The sequence below is a fragment of the Hibiscus syriacus genome, unplaced genomic scaffold (assembly GCF_006381635.1).
Source record: "Hibiscus syriacus cultivar Baekdansim isolate YM2019G1 unplaced genomic scaffold, ASM638163v2 tig00116983_pilon, whole genome shotgun sequence".
NCBI classification, from domain to species: domain Eukaryota; kingdom Viridiplantae; phylum Streptophyta; class Magnoliopsida; order Malvales; family Malvaceae; genus Hibiscus; species Hibiscus syriacus.
The window spans coordinates 699650-725220 of record NW_024063506.1 but is presented as its reverse complement, the minus strand read 5'-3'; the positions used below and the strand labels follow the sequence as shown (position 1 = coordinate 725220).

The 25571-nt window shown below is 36.8% G+C and overlaps 1 protein-coding gene and 3 pseudogenes across 1 annotated transcript in view; 3 read left to right on the top strand and 1 right to left on the bottom strand.

Annotated features, from left to right (window-relative positions):
• The window catches only part of LOC120192939 (ORM1-like protein 1), a 29004-nt gene extending 8869 nt beyond the window's left edge, over positions 1-20135 (top strand). Inside the window, exons 3-5 of the mRNA XM_039195609.1 lie at positions 18514-18732; positions 18997-19145; positions 19918-20135. Coding sequence (XP_039051540.1) covers positions 18547-18732; positions 18997-19145; positions 19918-20056 — 474 coding nt within the window. The 5' untranslated portion in view covers positions 18514-18546 and the 3' untranslated portion in view covers positions 20057-20135. The remainder of the gene's footprint in view (positions 1-18513; positions 18733-18996; positions 19146-19917) is intronic.
• On the top strand, positions 6278-10351 carry LOC120192936 (annotated as a pseudogene).
• Positions 10445-13656, top strand: LOC120192915 (annotated as a pseudogene).
• A 1535-nt stretch (positions 20136-21670) lies between the features above and the next one.
• LOC120192938 lies at positions 21671-23102 on the bottom strand (annotated as a pseudogene).
• Between the last annotated feature and the right edge of the window lie 2469 nt (positions 23103-25571).

Genomic DNA, 25571 nt, shown 5'->3' with positions numbered 1-25571 from the left:
TTGATCAGGTCTCTCCACTCTTGACTTCTACATCTTCCTCTTTTTCCTCCCTTACCGATCAGATCTCTAAATTTCCATTGAAGAAAAAAACTCTCTAGTGAATCACCCATGACGTTTGGCTCAGAGGATCGAGTGTCGTGGGTTAGATCCTTTGCTCCCCATTCACACTTTTCTTTATTATTTTATGTTTCTCCTTTGTTTATATAGATCTTGCGTTTTTATTAATCTTTCATAGATTTCATTTTTGGGATTTTATTTATTTTGTTTTCTTATCGATTCTTGCACATATAATCAGTTATTATTTATGGGTTTGGATAATTTATGTGGTTAAGATAAGAAATTTAAGGGGTTGCCTTTGTTTTTTATATTTTTTACATGTTATTTTGTTTCAAGATTTGGGTTACTTCTAATTTTACATTTGTTAAACTTTTGAATTGACTTCATTACTGTTATATTTCACTGTATAGTTTTAATCTTTTTTGCTTAGCTCGGATATTTATTGAACAATTTAAATTATAGTTTCTAGCTGTTGGCCTAAAGTTAAGTAAGATATTGTTAATTTTGTCTTAAAATCCTATTAAGTAACCAACTAGGTTTCTTAGTACCCCTCAATTCTCTAGCGTTTTATTAGTGCATCTTCTGTCTTCTTTGGATTTCTTTTTCATAGTTCCTCATAGCTCCGGCTATAGATGATTACTTGAGGTCATGTCCTTCTTTTAGATCCCATAAGGGGTATAGGGGGAGGGATCGACAGAGTGGCGTCAAGGAGACTAGACTTAGAGTTTGCTTGTTGAATGTAGGCACATTAAATGCTAGGCTGCTGGAGCTGACCGACGTACTTAATAATAGGAAAATATATTTTGCATGTATTCAGGAGACTAGGTGGAAAGGAGCTCGCGCCAGAGAGTGTAATGGGTACAAGTTGTGGTAATCAAGCGTAGATAATGCTAGAAATGGGGTGGGTATCTTGGTATCCTCTAGGATCAAGGAAAATGTAGTTGAAGTTTGTAGATACCGAGATAGGATCATGATGATTAAGGTTATTATAGAAGCGGAAGTAGTGAATGTCCTTTCAGTGTATGCCCCACACGTTGGCCTAGGGGAGGGGGAGAAACGTTGCTTCTGGGATCAGTTAGATGATGTACTTAGGAGCATTCCGGAGGACCAAAGAGTTTTCATAGGGGGAGACTTCAATGGCCATATAGGTAGTGCAACCGACATGTATGACGGTGTTCATGGGGGTTTCGGTTTTGGTAGTAGGAACGAGGAGGGACGTACGTTGCTTGAATTTGCTACTGCACACGATTTTGTGGTCACTAACTCTTTCTTTAACAAGAGAGATGCGAACTTGATTACATTTCATAGCGGGGACATTGTACCCAAATCGACTACATCCTGGTTCGAAATTGGGATTGATGGGCTTGCATTGACTGTAAGATGTTCCTTGAAGAGGCATGTGCATCACAACACAGATTGTTGGTTTTGGTGTTCCGCGTACGCCACGGGCAGAGCACTCATAGGAGGGCTAAACTTGGTAAACCTAGGATCCTTTGGAAGAACTTACATGGAGCGACAACTGATGACTTTAGGAGTAAGATTTTGTCTAATACAGGTTTTGGAACTATAAACTCAAATAATACATATATGTTATGGAAAAATATGGCAAATTCTATCAGAGATGTGGGAAAAAACACTCTTGGGTTATCGACAGGGAAGGCCAAGGAACATAAAGAATCGTGGTGGTGGAATGACGAAGTCCAAACTAAGGTGAAGACAAAGCAAACTTGCTTCAAGGAGTTTCTACAATGCAATGACGACGAAGAAAGGTCGAGAGCTAAACAAAGATACAAGGAGGCAAAGCGGGAAGCTAAGAAAACGGTGGCTAAAGAAAATGATAAGACATACGAGAAAATGTAAAAGAGATTAGACCCCAAGGAAGGACAAAACGACATCTTCAGGCTTGCAAAATCCAGGGAGAATAGGAAAAATGATCTAGGTAGCATTAGGTTTATTAAGATAACAATGGTGTTCTTTTAGTGAAAGATCATGATATTAAGAGGGTTTGGGGTAGTTACTTCTTTGGCTTATTTAATGACGGTGCCGCTCCCTGTAGAGATAATACCGTTGATGGGTCAGCTGACCATCATACTACGACCAATGACTTCCCTACAAGTAGGATTGGGTTTGAGGAAGTCAAAATGGCTCTTAGAAAGATGGGAAAGGACAAAGCTCTCGGTCCAGATCAAATTCCTATCACTGTGTGGTTGGACCTAGGAGAAGAGGGAGTTAAGTGGTTGACCAACATCTTTAATATTATCTTAGAGACTGCCAATATGCCAGAGGTGTGGAGAGAGTCTACGGTGATGCCAATCTATAAGAATAAAGGAGATCCCAAATTGTGGCAACTACAGAGGTATTAAACTACTCAACCATACCATGAAGCTATGGGAAAGGGTGAAAGAGGCTAGGTTGAGACAGGTTACTAGGGTTTCGGAAAACCAATTTGGCTTTATGCCAGGCAGGTCTACTACGGATGATTCATCTACTTCGACGGCTTATGGAGAAATATAGGGAAAATATACAGATCTTCACATGGCGTTCATTGACCTTGAGAAGGCGTATGATAGCGTTCCCCGCGATACGATCTGGAAGACCTTGGAAACGAGACGGATCCCAACTGCTTATATCGGGCGATTCGTGATATGTACTGTAGATCTACTACATACGTCAGGACTACAGTTGGCAACACCGAGGCATTCCCAGGTGGAAATCGGACTCCACCAGGGGTCAGCTCTTATCCCTTACATCTTCGCCTTGATTATGGACATCTATTGTGCGACACCAGACGGCATTGTCCTAGTTGTTGAAACAAAAACTGAGCTGAATAGTAGTTGGCTACCTGGAAGACTGCTTTGGAAGAAAAATGTCTAAGGATCAATATTGAAAAGACAGAGTATTTATGTTCAAACTTCAATGGGAACCAAAACGATGAAGATGTAGAAGTATGCATAGAAGGACACGTTCTCCCCTCAAAGGATTGTTTCAAGTACCTAGGGTCTATGATACATAAAGATGGGCGTGTAGATGATGATGTTACACTCCGTATAAAGGCGGGATGGCTAAAGTGGAGGGCTGCTACTGGAGTTTTGTATGACAAGAAGGTGCCTCTAAAACTTAAGGGAAATTTTTATAGAATGGCAATAAGACCAGCGCTGCTGTATGGATCAGAATGTTGGGCAATCAAGAAGGATCACGTAAGGAGGATGGAGGCCACAGAAATGAGAATGCTTCGATGGGCATGTGGTAGGACTCTGTGGGACATGACACCAAACTTTTCTATTAGGATGTCCTTTGGGGTGGTGCTGTATCCAAAAAATTGAGGGAGGGAAGACTATGGTAGTTTGGGCATTTCCTTAGGCGACAACCGCCGGATACGGTCAGGAGGGTAGAGTTGATTACAGTCAACGGTACCAGAAGGAGAGGACGACCAAGGCGAAAGTGGGAAGACTGCTTGAGATCTGATTTGATGGATTTAGCCCTTACCGAGGACATGACCTCTGATAGAAAAGTATGGAGACTTAAAACCAGTGTAGCCGAGTAGTGCGGGTCACATCCATAGGGTGTATCATCTCTGTCTTCTTTTAATGCCTTTGTAGTAATTTCCATGACTTTTACTTTTTATACGTTTCTGTCATTGGAATTTATGAAGGCTTAGAACTAGGGTAGCGGAGTAGTGTTGTCTTAGTTTAGGTTTTAACCCATTTGGCTTTATTCCTTCTCGTAGCTTGCTATCATTGACTTCTGTGTATCCTTCTCTTCATGTTTCCTCTTTTAAATTTAGTCGGGTCTTACGTTTCTGTCTACATGCAAAGATTTTTACGCAGGGATTTATTTGCAGGGATTATTTCCCATTATAGACGTGCATATGATGACTGCATATGAAGACTGCTCAACTATGTATTTATTTACTTATACATGCATTGCATTTTATCTACATTTTTAATTTTCTGACTGTCGGAGGTCTTCCACGTAAGCTTCTCTCAACCTGGCGTTGGGAGCAGCTTACTACCCTACCTCCCTTTTACCCCATTGCATATGGGAATAGGGTTTTGTTGTTGTTGTTGTATGAAGGTATTTTGTTTAGTACTTATTGTTGTTTTAAAGTAATAGTCTTGATTAGATTCGCACTACAAGTGCAATTAACACTTGTGAACGATCTTATGGTTAGTGTCTCTAGGCTTAGAACTAATGGGGTTAAAGATTTCAATTTTGTACATCAAGCACAGGAAGATCATATGCATGAGTACGTTTTGATGTTTTAGTACAGGTCTTGTTCTCAATTTGGTCTATGTATAAAAATGAGCTATGTTATTTGTCTTAGCTGTAGTTGAGATAAAACCATACATAAGTTCAAATTTTTAATCATGGTGAATTTATAAACTTGAGGTTTACATCCAAATTCCTTAGTTGTCTATCAGTTCTTGCTTTCATGCTTGAAAGAAAATGGGGAGTTTGTTTTGGCTGTTATCTGTCTAATTATATCCATGCCATTTATTATTTTTCAGGATCAAAAGCTTGAAGAACAAGTTGATGTGTATAAGCTACTAGGGGAATCTGTGAATTCCAAGAAGTAGGATATATATAGGGTTTGAAGTACCCAAAACTTTTAACTTTAAGTCTGAGAATTACTGCCTAGTGGGTACGAGTGAATATCTTATCATGTTTTTTCTTCTAGTTTATCTTCTTGTAATATATTGTCTCTGAATCCATTATTTTCATTGTTGTTTGAATTGAAGGTAACATTCCTGATAAAAAGAATCAACTGAAGTTTCAGATCAATACAAATTGCCACTAGAAGATTATTTTTTATTCTAGTGAACAATGTTTTTTTAATTGAAAGAGAAAGAACCTATACTAAATTCTAGTAACAATGTTGAACTATGTTACATTTTAATTTAATTTTATAAATTTTGATTTATTTTTCTACATAATTTGTGTCGTAATTAAATTTTTAGTTTATTATTATTAGATAATGCTATAGAATATTAAATTTGTGTAATATAAAGTAGAAAATGATATATGCGAAATCAGTTAACTATAGCGACGTTTGTAAATAAAAGCCACCAGAAGTCGGGTTCTTTTGCGGCGTTTTGTGAAGGAAACGCCATTATTGACCACACATTTGTGACGTTTGGTAAAAAACGCCACTGTATACATAGTTAATAGTGGTTTTTTTTACCACAAACGCCGCTAAATATCATAACATGTAGCGGCGTTTTAGAAAACAAACGCCATTAAAGACAAGGTAATTAGCATCGTTTTTCTTAAAAACGACGCTATATATCTTGACGTTTTGCGGCGTTTTTACATACGTCGAGAAAATTTCAACGACGCTTAAAAAACCACTATAAAGCTAAAAACGTCGCTAAAAATATTTTGTTGTAGTGTGTTAGGTCCCTTTGAGTTTCCTAGCTATGATCCTTCTTCAACAACTATATCTCATCTTCAAGACTCTTCTTTGTTGAAGAGAATGGAAATGAAAATAGCGAACCATAACATATTTTTTTTATCATCACCGCCCACGTAGAGACTTTAATTTAGCTCATTGGTGACTAAAGGCTTAATTCAATTAATTAAGAACCCAGAAAGATGATATATGATCAAAAGTGAATTGTAATGATTTATCAGTATAAAAATGTCCATGGTTCCTTAGTCAACGAAGATATTGAAGTGTTCATTGTGTAGTTCCCATATGGGTTAAATTGTTTTGCGAAGAAAAATAAAATATTGAGTTATAATAGATTTATTATACATGTACTTGAACATTATTGGAATACTAATCTTTATAAATTTTGACATGACCTAACAAATTTCATGTACAAGACATGCACAAAATAAATGTTCATGGTCATATAGAGATAGCCCAAGATTTCGAGATAATCCAAAAGAAAAGAGGAAAGGGAACATATAGAAAAATAAAATTTTCCCTATTCATTTTGCCTTTTTTTATATAAAAATTATAAACTAAGTTCGTATGAATGCTCAATGAGGTGTCGCGGTTACACAGCTTCTTCCCCATTCACTGTATCAAATGGCCTATCCTGAAAAAATAATTCGACAGGTGGATTATTTAGGAAATTAAAATTTCTAACGCATTATCTCATCATTTTTGCCCAGTTATTTGGTTTTGCTTTTTTTTTTTTATGTTTAGTAATTAAATAAATAAATACATAAATCCGACAGCATAGACGTGGAGGAGGGAGGAGCATGGTAGGCCAGAACACCACATGATCGATCGTTAAACCTCGTCTTCTTCATTCATCTTTGAAAACAACACGGTTAAGTGTAGGTCATATTCCACTCCATCTTCGTTAATTCCACTCTCAGTCTACAGAAACCACTGTAATTCGTTAATTTAACAACCCAATCATCCGAATGGAACCCAATCGACAGAGAGTATTCTCCAGAGCCAAACAGAAATTCGACTTAACTGCCATCCTTCGTAAATCATGGTACCATTTAAGGTTGTCGGTGCGCCACCCAACTAGGGTTCCCACATGGGACGCCATTGTTTTGACCGCCGCTAGCCCCGAACAAGCCCGACTCTACGTGGCAGCTCAAACGGGCCAAGCGAATGGGTCGGATTGCTCCCTCCACCTTCACCCTCGCCGTGCCCGATCCCGACGGTCAACGGATCGGATCTGGAGCTGCCACGCTCAATGCCATTCACGCACTCGCCAACTTATGGAGCAAGTTATCAACGGTGGGAGTTGTGGAGATGTTGTTAGGTTGATGGGTAAAAAGCATATTTTGTTGCTTCATGCTGGCGGGGATTCTAAGAGGGTTCCGTGGGCGAATCCGATGGGTAAAGTCTTTTTGCCCCTCCCTTTCTTGGCTGCTGATAACCCTGACGGCCCCGTTCCGTTGCTGTTCGATCATATCCTTGCAATTGCTTCTTGTGCCCGGCAAGCTTTCAAAAATGAAGGTGAAAATTCTGGGAAATCCTTGGTTTTCAGTTTTGTTTTACTTTAAAAATAGTAAAAGGAAAAAAAAAAGCAACCATGAAGATTACTATACTTAAAAGAATCCGTTGGTAGTAATTTGTGTTTGTATACACTTTTTTGTCTTGTTTAGGTGGAATATTTACTATGACTGGAGATGTGCTCCCATGTTTTGATGCCTCTACTTTGATTCTTTCACCTGATGCGTCCACCATTATTACTGTGCCTATAACTCTTGATATAGCTTCTAACCATGGAGTCATTGTGGCATCTAAAACTGAGATTCTCGAGGAAAGTTACACGGTCAGTTTAGTTGACAACCTCCTTCAGAAGCCTAGTGTAGATGAGCTTCTTAAGAATCAGGCGATCTTGGACGACGGTAGAGCATTGCTCGACACCGGAATTATAGCTGTTAGAGGCAATGCATGGGTGGAGCTTGTGAAGCTTGCTTGTTCTTGCCAACCGTTGATTTCCGAGCTTCTGAAAAGCAAGAAAGAGGCAAGCTACTAATTCTTGTATCGGCATCTAATTTTGTTGTCAATCCGGGCTGTATTGAACTATAAGAATCTGCTGGAAATTGAAAAGAAAATATTGATTGAATTCCATGTGTCGGTTTAGAAAATCTTACATTTGAAGCTTTGGATTCATCTTTATGCAGATGAGTTTGTATGAAGAACTTGTGGCAGCCTGGGTACCTAGAAAGCATGAGTGGTTACGGCATCGCCCCTTGGGTGAAGCATTGGTTGGCAAACTGGGAAAACAAAGGATGTTCAGCTATTGTGCATGTATGTTAGACGATAAACAGTCTTCAAAGCTTCGAAATCTTCCTACAGTTCTCAATTTCTTATCTTGTTAATATTTATGTGATTTAGTTTATTCGTAATACCCCTTAATCATTTTTCCATTACAGATGATTTGTTGTTTTTACATTTTGGAACTTCCAGTGAAGTTTTGGATCACCTTAGTGCATCTGATTCAGCGCTTGTAGGCCGAAGACACTTATGTTCCATTCCGGCAACCACTGTGTCAGACATTGCCGCATCTGCTGTTGTTCTTTCTTGCAAAATTGACGATGGTGTCTCGATCGGTGAAGATTCTCTAATATATGACTCAAACATTTCCCGTGGAATCCAGATTGGTTCCCAGTCTATAGTTGTCGGTATTCATGTTCCAAAGGACAGTGATAATAAGGCAGATAGTTTAGTGAAGTTCATGCTTCCTGACCGCCATTGTCTTTGGGAGGTTCCTTTGGTGGGACGTACTACAACAGTGATGGTATTTTGCGGCATCCATGATAACCCGAAAAATCCTCTTACTAAGGATGGAACATTTTGTGGTAAACCTTGGGATAAAGTCATGCATGATTTAGGAATCGAGGAAAATGATTTATGGAGCTCGAGTGGCAGTCAGGATAAGTGCTTGTGGAATGCAAAATTGTTTCCCATTCTTTCTTACTTCGAGATGCTTAGCATGGCAATGTGGTTGATGGGCTTGAGTGATGGAAGAAACCAATCCTTTCTTCCCTTGTGGAGAAAATCACCGCGAGTCAGTTTCGACGAGCTGCATAGATCAATTGACTTCTCAAAAATGTGCACTGGATCAAGTATTCATCAAGCAGATCTTGCAGCTGGAATAGCGAAGGCTTGCATTAACTACGGCATGCTAGGGCGCAATTTATGTCAGTTGTGTGAAGAAATTCTACAAAATGAGATCTGCGGAGTCAAAATATGCAAGGACTTCCTAGCTCTCTGTTCCAAATTTATTGACAAGAATTCTAAGATCCTTCCAAAAAGCCGGGCATATCAGGTACAAGTTGATCTTCTTCAAGCATGTGGAGAGGAAACAGAAGCTTGTCAGTTAGAGCACAAAGTATGGGCTGCGGTTGCTGACGAAACTGCTTCGGCAGTCAGATACGGTTTTGGAGGTAAAATATCAACTGAATTTGCCTAGAGTATTATTTGGGAAATGTTTAAATAACTTAATCTTTGTAAATTGGCTTTTGTATTGTCCTCTGTATTTATCAATTGCCAGCTTATTTCCCTGTCATCTTTCACCTTGGTTTAGAACAATTGTTGGAATCCTCTGGGAGCAAGTCTACTAAGGCCTTCGGGAACAATAACCATTTTGGCTCCATGAGTCGACCATTTTGTCCAAAAACAATCAAAGTTGAGTTACCAGTTCGAGTAGATTTTGTCGGTGGCTGGAGCGATACACCCCTTGGAGCTTAGAGCGTGCTGGCTGTGTTCTTAACATGGCAGTGAGCTTGGAAGGTTCTCTTCCAATCGGCACTATTATAGAAACAACAAATTCGAGTGGAGTGTTGATTACCGATGATTCTAGAAACGAGTTGCATATTAAAGAGCTTACTTCAATCACTCCTCCCTTTGACGGAAATGATCCGTTTAGGCTTGTGAAATCTGCTCTGCTGGTGACGGGAATCATTCGTGAAAACATTCTAGTATCGAATGGCTTGAAAATAAGGACATGGGCTAACGTACCTCGGGGCAGTGGCTTGGGAACTTCTAGCATCTTAGCAGCCGCTGTTGTGAAAGGACTTCTCCAGATCATCAGCGGTGATGATAGCAACGAAAACATTGCCAGACTCGTTTTGGTACTAGAACAGCTCATGGGAACAGGTGGTGGCTGGCAGGATCAGATAGGGGGTTTATATCCCGGGATCAAATTCACTACGAGTTACCCTGGAATACCATTGCGACTCCAAGTCTTCCCTCTTGTGCCATCCCCTCAATTGATTTCGGAATTGCATCAGCGGTTGCTTGTGGTGTTTACCGGTCAAGTAAGTAATTAATCCTTCCTCACAGTTTCGTCTCCCTTTACAATGTTTTCATTGTGAACCTGAAGATCGTTTTATTCTATTATTATTGTGAAGGTTCGACTGGCACATCAAGTCCTACAAAAGGTAGTCCTTCGGTATCTTCGACGGGACAACCTTCTCATATCCAGTATCAAGCGGCTCACTGAACTAGCTAAGATCGGGAGGGAAGCTTTGATGAACTGTGAAGTCGATAGACTAGGGGAGATCATGTCGGAAGCTTGGAGGTTGCATCAAGAACTTGATCCTTACTGCAGCAACGAATACGTTGATAAACTGTTTGCGTTCGCCGACCCCTACTGCTCCGGCTACAAGCTTGTGGGAGCAGGTGGAGGGGGATTTGCATTATTACTTGCCAAAAATGTCACATGCGCCAACGAATTAAGAAGCTTGTTGGGGAAAACCCAAGAATTTGATTCAGTAATCTACAATTGGAGCGTCTACGAATCATAGACAATAGAGTTTATAGTATAAAAGGAAACTGTCATTGTTTTTTTTACCACGATCCGTAGTTATATTTTTATCAATTAAGGTTGAGGATAGTTCATTTTTGTATTGTATTATAGAGGACTGTTCTTTTAAAACATTTGTGAAATAAGGACCAATATCGATGAGGTCCACTTGAATTGAATGTTTGGCGTCTCTTTCCTCTCTAGATTTTGAAGGATTCTTGGTTCCTTAGTGTCAGATACGTTATTTGATAGCTGGTGGTCAAGTTCCACGGCATTGGTTCCACTCTGACGAGGGTTCCGCTGGTACCGAAGCAGAGTTCGATGACGGCATTGGTTCCACTCTGACGAGGGTTCAGCCGGTACTGAAGCAGTTTTTAGCTTCGTGGTGGCCTTAGTTTTAAAAGGCACTAAGCACACCGAGGCACAAAGGACCCCTGCCTCTGCGCCTTTTTTAGACGAGGCACATCTTTCATGCTAAAAATTTTATAATTTAGTTGAGTATATTTGCACTCGTTACTAACTGATTCATTTAATCATTTTTAAATGATATAAATTAATTTTATAATCAATTTAAAATCTTCACACATATCTAAATTATTATTAAAATTAAATTTTATATTTAATAAAATTTAGGATTAAGTATATAAATATTCTCTAAACTTTTAGGATGTTTGTATTTTAGTCACCTAACTTTTTAAACTTATAATGCAGTTATCAAACTTTTAGTTAATTTTCAATAAGATATCTCCTCTTGTTTTTTGCTGACGTGACTCTTAATTCTCGTTCAACCTCAGTTCGTCTCACCAACGACTCCAACAAGTTCTCCTTCGGCCGCGTATTTTACCCCCACCACCCTTCGTATAAAGCCAGCTTGTAATTCCTCACCACTCTCTTCCTTCTCAACAGCCTTCGTTTTCTGTCTTACAGGAAATCTCCACCAACCCCTATTTCGGCCTCTGCTTCGTCATTTCCAACTCCAGTTCCCCTCCCGGCGCTCTAGCTAGCCAATACTTCGGCATTTTCACCAACGCGACTACCCCTACGGTGGCTCCTCTTCAAGAAATCGAGTCCGACAACGGTCAAAACCCGGAATTCAATGACCCCGACGGTAACCATACAGGGATCGATTTAAACACTATTTTATCCGCACAAACAGCTCCAGCTAAATATTTTAATTCTTCAAATGGTAGTTTCGTTCCTTTTAACATGCGGACGGGTCAAAATGTCTATGCTTGTATTGATTTCGATGGCTCAAATTTTGAGATCAACGTCACGGTTGCTCCCGTCGGCGTTCCCAAACCGTCCATGCCAACGCTTAATTATAAAGATCCAGTGATTGCTAACTATGTTGCTAGTGAGATGTTTGTCGGGTTCTCCGCTTCCAAGACTTAGTGGGTCGAGGCTCAGCGAGTTTTAGCTTGGAGCTTGAGCGATAGGGGAGTTCTTCGAGAGATTATCACAACCGGTTTGCCTCGGTTCTTTATAGAATCACCATCGTCGTCTTCTTTGTCCTTTGGGGCTATTGCTGGGATCGTGATTGCTTGTGTTGCTTTAGTAATTATTTGTGGCTATGTTGCACTGATATGGATACCGGATACATACGGAGACGTGGACAAGAAACTAAAATTTCTAAAATTACAGGTATAGGTACGGTAAGATACGACATATAAAATAATTTTTAAATTATAAATAAATGTAAAAAATTATAAATAAAGTTAAATATCAAACTCAAACCACAATATTAAATTTAGAACAATAAAATCCATAAACAAATAACAATATTAAAACACTACATTCTTTCGGTTCACCTTTACCCCACTTTCTTACATGAAGAAACTGATATGCCTTCTACTCACATCACTTCACTGAATTATAACAAGTTTTCTCCTAAAATTGTAACTTCAAAAACACAACAGGGAAAAGAATCCTTTCACACTAACAATCCAAGCATAAATTTCAATATCCTTCAAAAGAACTAAAGTTAGATTCATGAACAATAAGCATCCAATCTCCATAAATGAGACCTACATTGACAACTGAACATTCACAAAACTAATCCAACTACAGCTGCCAGCTTAACTTCTCTTCAACAATAAACAACCCATCATTAGAAACAACATAAAGGGTGGGGAAGGGAAAGAAAACAATGAAAATGATACATCCTCATAAACCCAGCAAGCAAACAACATTGGAGAAGAATCAATAATAAATCAAACTTATAAAACACCAAAGTTGAAAGCATTTCCCCAGACATTTACTCAGGCCCACATTCCTTTGCATTGTTCATCATTCCTGAGACACTAAAATAAAGCAATTCCAATAAATTGATAAACAAGGAAATAGGGCAGGGAAAGACAGAAGGAAAACCCAGGAAAAAATCAACTTTATAAAGGAAGCAAAAGAAACACTACAAAGACAGAGAGGACTTGAAGGTTGTGGGACTTGATATAGTTCCAGATCTGCTTAACAGCGTCGGCACAGAAAGCCTGTTGGGTTCCAACGAATCGACCCAGAGAAGGGAAAACAGCGGCAATTTTAAAAATCCCGGAGGGTCAGGTCGCGGTTCGGGGAGTAGCTGATTTTTCAGCCTTGGGTTTTGAAGTGGTCGACTTTTTCGGAGTTTTCTGAGCCGCTTTTGAAGTAGCTGATTTGGAAGCAGTGGCGATCGAAGCTAAAGAAGAAAACTGGGCTGTTGCAGCTGACGACGCCGATGCCGGGAAGCTAACAGCGCCTTGAAACTGATGAAGACCCTAGACATTGTTGATTGCTAAGCGAGGGTTGAAATTTTGTGGATCTGGATTGTATTTATTTTTTGGAGGAATAGGCTAAGGAAGAAGATGAAGATGAGCTTCAAGCCACCGATGGATTTTGGAATGAAAATCTTTTAGGCTACAGTGGGTTTGGCCGTGTTTTTAAAGCGGCGCTTCCAAATCAGGCGGAGGTTGCGGTGAAGTGCGTGAACCATGATTTGAAGCAAGGACTAAGAGAATTCATGGCTGAGATCGAAAGCATGGGAAGACTCCAACATAAGAACCTTGTCCAAATGCGAGGTTGGTGTCGGAAAGGCAATGAGCTCTTGCTTGTTTACGATTACAGGCCTAATGGAAGCCTTAACCGTTGGATTTTCAACAAACCACAGAAGCTTCTCGGTTGGAGACAACCGTTGTTGGTGTTAGCCGACGTGGCGGAGAGTTTGAATTATCTCCACAGAAACTTCTGGTTCCTACGGCGTCCAGTGATGTATACAGCTTCGGCATGGTGGTTTTAGAAGTGGTGTGCAGACGACGACCCTTGGATATGTCAACGAAAAGGGAGGAAGAGTTTAGATAGGCGGCGCCGCCACCATGAATACTGTTTCATTTTGTTAGATTTTATTCGGTCAACGGTGGAGAAGAAGAAGAATCAGCAAAAACTAAGGTATCATAGGGAAAATTCATCTAAAATTTTATGATTGTATTGTAAGTTTTAAAAGTTAGGTTATAAAAATACAAGCGTCTTAAAAGTTTAGGTTCTATTTATATATTTACCTAAATTTTATTAAGTAAATATTATTTAATTTAATATTTATTTTATTATTTTAAAAATAATTATATATACTATTAAATAGATAAATTAAAGAAAAACATAAAAATATAAAAGCAGTGTATTATTGACCAAATGCATAATAAATCCGATATAAAAGAAATGTACTGATACTGTAATGGGCTTTTTATAGATAAATAAATAAATATTTTATCTCATTAAGTTTGTTCATGGTTGATTTTTTTGTCAACTTTTTTATCTTTAACTATCTATTATTTAAAATTTATTGTTGATAAAAATATGAAAAAATATATTTTAAAATGTTTATATCGAATAGTTTTTAAATATATATTTTATAAAAATCAATTATTTAAAATAACCATAGTTGAAGTTTAAAATTTTTGATATTTTAAAAGTTAATAATGAGTGGAACGGAGGGATTAATAGTTTATTTAGCGTTGTACTATATATTTGGACTGCTTAATAGATTATATAAACCTTATAGAGTTTATTTCTTTTTTTGTTTCAGCTACTTTCTCTACTTCCTATTTTTCTCTTTCGCCAATCCTCTCTCTAGCTCCTCCGCAAAGACGTAAAAAGCAGAGTGCTGGCGTAGAGCTTCAAAAGTACGCCTCGCTTATGTCACCGGAGACAATTTTTCTGACGCCCACCTGCACTCGACGCTTTAGGCACGTCTGAACGCGTTTCTTTAAAACTAAGGCATGGCCTCATCTGGAGCCGATCATACCAAAGGCCAGGGGGAGAGACCTTGCGATGGTGCTGCAGCTGAAGTATTGGAATCTTTAGTTGAATTTTGGACAAGGCTATAATATTTATTGCTTTGGGATGAAGTAACATTTATTAATTGCTTTTACTCTTTCAAAGAAGTGTAATTATTATAAAGCACTCAAAATAGATATAAATTCAATTGAATCACATATGAAATGATAAAATGTTAAATTGCCTATTTCTTCATTAACTGTTTCTAGTATTTCTATTTTAGTCATCAAACTTTGGCGTTTTTCCCGAAAAATCACCGGTGATCAGTATATTTATTGATCTAACACCGGTCAGATTATATTTCCCGATCTAACACCCGTAGCAATAAAACATGTCCCCTGTCTCGCGCTATATGCTGATTTGGTGCCACGTGGGGTATAGTGCGCCCCATGTACCGCACTATACGCTGACATTGGTTACACGTGTGTATAGCGCCCCCTGATCTGCGCTATACGCCACGTAGGGGTATAGCGCGGATCAGGGGCCGCGCTATACCTGGTTATCTGACACGTGGGGTATAGCGCGATACAGAGGCGCGCTATACATTTAATTACCCACCCGTTCACACCCCAATCCTCCCTATAAATACTCAATCCTCAATCACTTTCATCACACCAAATTCTCTCAAATTTTCTCAATTTCTCTCAAATACTCTCTCTGTTTAAGTTATATTTTATAATATTTTTAATATTATGTATTTAATTTATTTAAGTATTTTACTTTATTTAATATTTTACTAATATAATTTTTTTACAGATATATAATGGAAGACAGTCTACTTCGTTGGATGAAAATCATATATCTCGACACTTTGCTGATACGGTAACATTTTAACGTTTTAATTTAATTTAAATTATTAATAATAATTAGTTGATTTATTTAATGCATGATTATTAGATTAAAAATTAATTTTTGTAATTATTTATTTTTAGGAGAAGGACCGTGTATTAGATCCTTTCATTAGGAATCTTAAGTTAGTGATACCTAGCCGTGTCTTGCTGCATTTAGTAGAGGCTGGATTTGGTTATATAGGTAGACATCAGGGTCATTGTAAGATAGAACCAGACCTTATTTCTGCCTTAGTAGAGCGGTGGAGGCCGGAGACCCACACATTCCATCTTCCGTGCAGAGAGTGCACGATCACGCTTGAGGATGTTTCTATGCACCTGGGCTTCCGGTGGATGGAGATGTGATATCAAGGATAGCTTCCGGTTCTTGGACTACTTTGTGCTGGGATAATCTAGGACGTGTCCCGGAAAGTTTTATCGGAGGTAGGATACAGTTAAATTGGTTAGATGCCACTTTTCGGGAGTTGAGCGCAAACGCCACTGAGGATGAGGTTAAGATGTATGCACGGGCATGCATATTGCAGTTGATAGGAGGGTTGCCGATGCCGAATCATTCAGGGGCTCGACAGTTTTGGCTTTGCTGTACAGGGAGATATGCCACATTTCCTGGAACTTCATCTACATCATCATCATCGGAGTTGAATTACGGCGATTTGGGTGAATGAATAGTCTAGTCTCAGCACCATCCGCACCAGGCTCACGAAGCGGTTCTTCTGGTGGAGATGATGGTTCCTCCATGCGCTCCACATTTAGGTCGAATAACTTACTACTTGTTGAACTAGAAGGCATATCGACATTGAGATCGAAAAAGCTCGTAGTCGAATGCCTCCCCCTGGAGCTTGAAGCCATCGTGTCAAATGGAAACTGCACAGATTGTTGCGTCGATGACATCTCCATATTAAGGTCAAAGAAATTTGCAGATGAATATCTTCCCCTTGAACTAGACACGGTGTTGCCATACGGATTGTTCGTGGATCTACCTCGGTACATATCGTAAGGAGTTGCGGATGAATGTCTCCCCATTAAAATCATTACACATTACTGTAGTCGGGTTGTCAACTTAATCAACTTGTTTAGCCAGCCCATAGTGGGAGCTTAATGATTGACCCCGAACAGCACGCACTTGAACAAAATGTGCATACATCTCAATAGTGCGTCTGAATAATTACTTTGAGCTTCAACCATCATTTGAACATCATCATTGTTCGAAAGTTCGAACGTGTATAAGTTAATGGCAACAATGATGTTGGAAATCTGTACTGCAACGACGACATTCTTCTACTACTTTAACATGAATCTTCCTCGAAATCTTCGTTATCAGCTCCTCAAGAGTTATGTTTCTCTTGAATGATATTTTGACACGCTCATTTGATACGAAAACAACGCCGGTTTCATCTTCTCGAATTTCACCATCATAATAAATAATAGCTAAAAGTCGCGCCATTCTTTGAGTTTAAAAGTGCGACAATATTATATCTGCAAAAAAAATATCTGAAACAAACCTGATTAAATAAATTATATATGAACGAAAATATAACACAATAAATTTTTTACACATCAACGTAAATAATTTAAATAATATAATATAATATTATTACCTGCACCGCAAAACTATTTCGACGTATGCTCCCGCTTTTCAATTTTACAAACATAAAAATTAATTGAAAATAATTAGTATAATATTTTTTCAAATAATGATAATAAACAATAAGTATAATTAAAAAATTATAACAAAATTACCTTATAACGAAAAATCGTACGAACTTCTAAATCAAATATGAGAAGATTGCCTGAATTATTACTCGTTGACGAAATTGTTGTATTAATTTATAAGTTAAGAGGAGAGATGCCAGGAGATGTGAGAAACTTAACCGGCGGAGGAGGGTATTTATAACCATATAAGGCGCGGTACATGCACCGCGCTATATGTAATTATTCATAAAAGATATAGCGCGGACCAATCGCGTTAAATATAATTTCGGTACTTCGTATAACGCGACCCTTGATCCGCACTATACCCCTACGTGACGTATAGCGCGGATCAGGGGGCGCGCTATACACACGTGTAACCCATGTCAGCGTATAGCGCGGTACAGGGGGACGCTATACCCCACGTGACGCCAAATCAGTATATAGCGCGGGACAGGGGGCGCACTTTACTGCTACGGGTGTTAGATCGGGAAATATAATATGACCGATGTTAAATCGATAAATATACCGATCACCGATGATTTTTCGAGAAAAACACCTCCAACTTTAGAATAATTGATTTTATCATTGATTTTTTTTTCATCCAATTAGCTCTATAATAGCAACGATAAATTGTTTTGTTTTTTTTCCTGTAGTTTTGTTCATTAAATTCATCTAATACTCCATCTATCTTTTTTATATGGTTGATATCTTTTTTTCATCGTTAGACCGTTATCGATAATCATTTATGATATAATTGGTATCAAAATAGTCTCTATTTTCATCTCTTTCTTCTTTTCAACCTAAATATTTTCAAAACCAACAAAACTCAAATAAAAATTTTAATATTATCTTAATCTTATTTATAATCTTTGGGATGAGATTGTCATAAAATTGAAATTTATTAATTTTCTTCTCATTCTGGTATTGTTCAAATTTGAAAGAAAATAATTTAACATCGATGAATCAAAAATTCTAAAAAATTGGACTTGAAAAAAGTTTCAATGAATTTTTGTATAAATTTATCTAAAAAACCTTTAAACTACATTAGAACTTAACGCTCCAGTAATAAAAGATAAAAATTAAAAGTTAAGTGATGAAATCAATAATTTGAAAGTTAAATAATAAAAACAGAAATAAAGACAAAATTGAGTGAAAAATAATATTACATCAAGTTTATTACTGAAAGCAAGTTTTAAAAAATAAAGCAAAAGTGAAACGGAACGGTGCCGTACAGGTTCGGCTAAAGCAAAAGTTCGTTCACGAGAGAAATGAGTTGATTTTGTTGGGAAGTGGCTGTTGTAATAATTTCCGCTTTGGATAATTTTAATAATAAAATCAAAGTCTTTGAAACCTTATATATAATTCGATCAAATCAAAGCATTGGGTCTTCTGGGGATTTGGTGGGTCAGTGAAAATAAATGGCGAATCTTTATGTGAAAGCGGTGCCACCGGCGGATCTCAATCGGAACACCGACTGGTTTATGTATCCCGGAGTATGGACTACCTATATTCTGTTCCTCTTCTTCTCCTGGCTCCTTGTTCTCTCCATCTTCGGTTGCTCTCGTGGCATGGCTTGGACCTTCGTTAATCTCGCCCATTTCCTCGTACGTTTCATTCTTTTCTTTCAATTATCTCATACTATTCAATGTTCAATTGGGTTTCTTGTTATGCCTGCAAATTACCCTCTTCCATATTTTTTGAATTTTAGGCTTGTTAAAAGTTGCTTTGTATGGTGTTCAATTGGGTTTGTTGATGGGGAAGCGGGAATAAGGAAATCGGAGGGGGGGATTTCCTAATGTAAATCATATGAGGTTTTTCAAGTGGCAGATCTTATGCTTCTTTCGAATGTAAAGATTGTCCATTTCCAGGTCACGTACCACTTCTTTCACTGGAAGAAGGGAACCCCATTTGCTGATGAGCAAGGAATTTACAGTAGCTTGACTTGGTGGGAGCAGATAGACAACGGGAAGCAGCTAACTCGCAACAGAAAGTTCTTAACTGTTGTACCAGTTGTGCTGTAAGTCTGTTATATTATATTTTACTGTTCTTCTGTATCTTGCTGGTGATCTTTCCTATTATTTTGTGAGGTATCTCTGCATTTATGTCGGTATGCGAATGTTCTTTCTCGAGCATTGGATGTTCGATGATTCGGCCTTTTATTGTGTTTCCATAATTGGGGTAATGAACTATATGGATGACTAGGGAAACAATGAATAAATATGGATACCCGCCGATCGTAGACCGTACATTTGTGTTGGGAGTATCACAACCGGGTTCTATGCATGGCTCTTCTTCTGCAATATTTGCAATAAAGTCTCGTCTCATTCATCAAATGTTTATTCATGTTGTCTTGCTTTTAACAAATAGCAAGTATGTGTATCTGCAAACAGTTAGCTATGTACTCTTTGGACATTTTACTAATAGTTATGGATCAGATCATGATACATCATATTGTGTGTTTTTACTATAAAAGATCAATTTGATGCATTCATCTCAATTGTTTTTTTTACTATATTAGCTCTCGACACTTAGATCAATAGTAACTGTTTGTATATTCGTTTGGAGAAATATTCAACTGTGTGCAGATTTTCATAGTCTCGTTTGAGAAGTCTGATTAACAACCAGAGACTATTTTGATAGATAATAGCGACACTTCTCATCCCGAATCTCTCGTTGTTTTTTTTAAACCTCCATGGAACAAGTTTATACATAATTCGTGATGTTTTCACTTGCTGAGTTGGGCATTTAATCACATTGTTTTTTCGTTTTCTTTTTCGTTTCTGCGACAGATACCTGATCGCCTCCCATACAACAGACTACCAACATCCTATGCTCTTCCTGAACACGCTAGCAGTGATCGTGCTCGTCGTTGCTAAGTTCCCCAGCATGCACAAGGTCTGGATATTCGGCATCAATGCAGGTAAGTGAGTCAGCCCCCCCTGTTTAGAATACTCGGTCTTGCAGGATATAAAGCCATACAGCTTCTTCGCCTCTGTTAAAATAGAGATACATACATCTTTGTGTGGGACATTTTGAAGATTTGGTCTTCTTTCTTTTTCCTGGTGAATTTGGTGACTGCACCCACAAGCTTCCGTAGATCTTTAAGAAATAATAATGAGTGTATGAAGTTGATCTTTGTACAGTAGAGAAATGTAATGCATGCTCAATACTGCATATATCACATATCTAAATTAAAAAAAAAAAAACTATACTGTCACAGGATTGTACGGGAAAGTAAAACTATCGAAATCTTTTGTACATTAGGCTGTTTTAACAGCTATCTTAGCACATCTATATCAATGTATGAAATTGATATTTGTTTGGGACCTAACTTTGAGCATGTTTTTGTTTTGGATACTAAACTTTTAAAGTTTTCAATTTTATCATTGAATTTTGAAATTTCGTTCTTTTGAATTTGTTAGAGACCATCGTTTAAAATTATACAGAGAGTGGTTCTATATTAATTATTCGAGTATTGTAGTAATTATTGGGGTTATATCAAGTATTTTTTTATCCTAACCACAACATCATTGGAATTTTGGCTCTTTCCTTTATAAAAGTTGACTCGCTTTTCAATTCAAATTGTTAATATAATTTAATCTGATAAAAATAAATTGATCAGGTTTAAACATTTTAATCTATAAACAGAGATTTCGGTTATGATAAAGACAAGAACACAACAGTTGAATTAAAGATAGGAACAAGGGGATTGACTTGTGAGGATGGAATGTTTGTGTACCGAATTAAGTGCAGGTAGCATTTTTGTCTTGTTATTTATATATTCTCTCAATTTAATTATTTTTAAATAAATTTTAACATAAAATATATATGTTTAAATGAAAATAAAATATCTTTAAATTAAGTTAATGAATATAAAAATATTTTTTAAGTTAATATATACAAAATATTATGAATTTAAGTACTTATACACTAAGATACAAAATATATACACCATATTGTATACTTTAGACCGAGAAATGGTCTTGGCTTAATGGTTGGATACATGTTTAGTTTCTTAAGTGACAAAGGTTTGAATTTTTTTTACCCCAATTTGATTTCCTTTGTTTTCTTTCAACCGGAGGGTGACACATGTCACTCTTTGATTGGTGGAAATAACTATATTAATTAAAATAAAGTTAGACATCCGACCGAATGGTGACACGTGGCTTCATTCGATTGGAGGATTAAAATTCATTTTAATTTATTAAAAGTATTACTAAATTGAGAGAATATGTAAATAAAATAGACAAAATGTTTGATTATATCAAAATATTTAACTGTTGTTAACGGCGGTTAACTAGGGGTGACCACATATTAATAAATAAAAATAAAATTAATTATATTTTATGCTTTTTTTAAATCATAACGGACAAAATACAAATATAAGCGAGCATCCACGTGGTTAACCAAAAAATAAATGAAAGACGTTAACTTCTTCAAATAACACTCGTTCATCACTGCAACAATTATAGACTTAAGATAGAAGAATCCATGGAAAGAACTCACATTTTTGTCTGACAGATTTTCATTATTTCCCTTCTACCTACGGGCAAAGTATTCAAAGATATAAACTCTGACGTAAACCAAAACCCCAAATTTGATCCGATCTGCTTTTTACGATGTTCATAGGAGGAAGGGGAGATTCAAAAGCAAATGAAGAAACTCCATCATTATATATGCATCATCCTATGATGATGATCTGTTAGTTCTAAACAACTTTTAACAACTAATACTCAAATCAACCTTGTGAAAATAAAAGAATAAAGGAAGAAGCAGTTCCATGATCCTTCCTCATCATCATCATCATTTCTTTTACCATGATCCTCCACCTAACACTCCATTATGATTCCAATATCCAGCTGAATTGCTTCGTTCCTTGTTTTGATCAACTCCGTTAGTACTCGAAATCGGTTTTAATTCTCCAAAAGGGAAGAAAACTCTTCCACCAATATTATTTTCTTGACCTTCATGGACCACACCAGCCCTATTTCTCGCTCCATCGATCGGGAAACTGAGTGTCGGTTTATAATCTTGCATGGGAACCCAGTCGAGTAAAGCGCAGTCAAGTCTTGGGTCGGTGCCGGAATGAAAGAATTCAACCCCTTTGATGATACCATCCCAGCCCTAAGGAGCTCCATAGCCGAAGGCGAGTAGTAGTTTTGCTGGTCGTTATAATGAGATAAGCTCAAACCATGATGAATCTCTTCGTTAGCCGAGAAAACCAGGTTAAGGCTGTGGCCTTTGTGGGGTGGTGCCTTAGGGTTTTGAGACGACAAGTGTGGGAAACTCGTCGAGCTTAGATCCGGGACTTTGGCTGAAGCCGAAGACGAAGACGAAGTCGATGAGGTCGATGTCGACGTCGATCTTTTGTTCTTCCTCGAACCACCGCCGACCGGCACATTCCTCAACGATCCACCCTCGGTCCAGTACCTCCGGCAAGTCTTGCAGAAGTATCTTGGCTGAGTGAGGCTATAATTGTTGTAGTAACAAAACTTGGTGTTGGTTGAGTTGCATCTGGGGCAATTCAATTGCTCCGGTGGCCTTGTTTCTCTCTCTAGAACTGGCTCTCCCTTTGTGTTGGCCACCATCTCTTCCATTGGCTTCACCATGCCAATACCCTGAAAACCCTAAAAAGGAACAATCATATCACTAGCAACAAACAACACAAAAGAATATCAGCAATAATAACAACAACAACAACAAATATACCTACCTGTGACCATTTATCAGCATCCATTGATTCCGGGAGATGAAAAGAAAAAGAAGAGAAACTCTGATGACTTCCCAGAGAAAGAATCAAAACCTCTGTCTGTCTGCAACTGCAAGTGATGATCTCTTTTAGAGCAAGAAAGAATGTTTTCAGACTGTTTCTATGGTAGCTTTATGTGTTGGCTTTCACTTTATGAATGATGGAAAAGGAAAGAGATGGTTGGTTTGTTTTGACTACTCATTATATTATAAAAGAATTAGTATGGACATTAGTCTTATTCTGTAGTCAGGAATTTCAGGCTGATTTCATTTTATATTTTAAAAGGACTGATATGCACAATTGCATAAATATTTTATTTGGATGTGGGTGGAATCATGAGTGTGCACTGTGGTGGGCTTGTGGGATTTCTCCTTTTTGACCTGATAAATGTGAAAACTCTTTATCAATTTTTTTTTTTAAAAAAAAGAGTTATTATCAATTCTAAAAAATTATTATTTTAAAGACCAATATAATATAAGCGTAAAACGAATATAAAAATTATACGTATAATAAAACAATAATGAAAATTGATTCAAGAATGGACCACTAAGATAAGATATTGACCATAGTTACACCTCTGGTGTTAAGTTGCCAAAAAGATCATCCTCACTGCTTCTACTTTTTCATGTGATCCTGAAAGTAGTTTCTTTTGTTTACTTGCTGTTCAAGCTATCTATGATTCACCCATTTTTCAGTCAACCTTTCTTCTTCTTCTTTATAGACTGCTACTATGGATTCATCGCGCAGCAAGTTTCAAATACCAAGTAATCTATTGATTGTGTGAAAATTGTTATTGTGTTATTTGACACAATTTTATTATTGAAACACATTAATTTATTTAAAATATATGAGTACAATTATAGGTATACAACTAAAATAATATTATATGAACCGAACTATCTTAGTGGTTAAGAGTAATTATCAAATCATTTAGAGCCCTTTCTCTTGTTAAATTTTGTGTATTGTAAACCGATAATATTATAGTATATTTTTCGTTTATTAAAATTTTATATAGATAAAATTATTGATCGATCAATTTTCTCATATTTTTAAATAATTTATCGAACCCTAAGGATCTTCATTCACAATACTTGTACTTTATGCTTTGACACCACTAGCGAACATAGGGATGTAAATAAGATGAGTTGCTCTTGAGTATTATTGATTTCGATTTAATTTTAAAAAATTTAAGTTGAATTTAATTAAATTTAATTATGAATTTAAAATTATTAAACTCGACTTGAATTCAAAATAAAAAAAATTAATGTTTATATCGAGTTAAAAAAAGCTTAAATTTAAAATATTATCAAATTAAAATCGGTTGAAATTCAAACTCAAACTCGAACCTTAACTACATAAAAAATTTATATTACATTTAAAAAAACATATATAAATGGTGATCAAATTATGATTTCACCCCAAAATCCAAATCTTTATCTTTGAAATTTCATTTTTTAACGAAAACTTTAATTTTCTTTAGTGTTTTCTGAGAACAAAATGATGAATGTGATTCAATCGGAGGGGAAAGAATGTTCTTCTTTATACGCACAAGAAGCCTTTGTATGTCTCCTAGAAAAGTTAAAATTTGAGCGCACGGTCCACAATCAATCCATAGGTAAAAGCAAAGCAACTTTGGTTGGTAAAGCTTAATTATTTTCTTTTGTTCATGAAAAAAAAAGGTTTGGATAAATGTCCATGAAATTATTATTTATCATTTTATTTAAAAATTACATTTTATCCAAATATTTAATCTTGTTATTTTACTGTTTTTGGTCATGTCTAAAGCGATTATAAAATAGTATTTATTCATAATTTTTTAGACATTAATAACATACACATCCTGCAAATACAGCTACACGAATCTAAAAATTTAAATAAAATTTATCTTATTTTACTACTAAAATCATTTAATAAATTCTCTTTATCTTACTTAAAAACATAAATTTTTTAATATATTTTTCTTTGAATGTATGATAATGATAATGTGAGGGAGAAGTTGGGCCTCAACGCAATTATGGCAGAACCCATACAATACAATAAAACTGAGAAAAGAAGCAGCATCCATAATCATTATAATTCATTGCACCAGTTCTCTAATTGTTTCTCCCTTGAGTTAAGATTCAAACATATAACAAATTTTAGGCTTAAATGTGCTATTTCCCGTTAAAGTATACCATTTGAATTGAGTTATCTTTAAAAGTATTTTTATTCTTTAAAATTTAAATTATTACTCTGTTTATTCTAAATCGTTAATTGTTTTTAAAAATAAAAATTAGTAACCAATCAGAATATATTGCGTCCCCCCTTAATTTTAATTTTTGTTATATAAATAAATGAAATTTAATTAAAAAATAAAAATAAATAATATAACAAATATAAGCTTCCCCTCTGAACAAATTTAGTCAATCCACCTTCTTTTCCTCATCTCTACCGTCAGAGCCAACTCACTCCTCGGCCACCATGCTTTGGTGGTCATCCTACGCTCCGACCACCCTCAACTCTGCCCGATGGAAACCAAATAAAACCCTAAATGGTCTGAAACTCTAATTTCTTCTCATTTATCTCTTTATCTTCTTCGACCGAAGTGTCATAGACATAACATCCTGGCCCTGTTGTTATGTCGTGCGGAAATTGAATGGGACAACTCCCAGACAAGTCAGTCTTTCCTAACATAGATCCATGTCTCGAATTAAC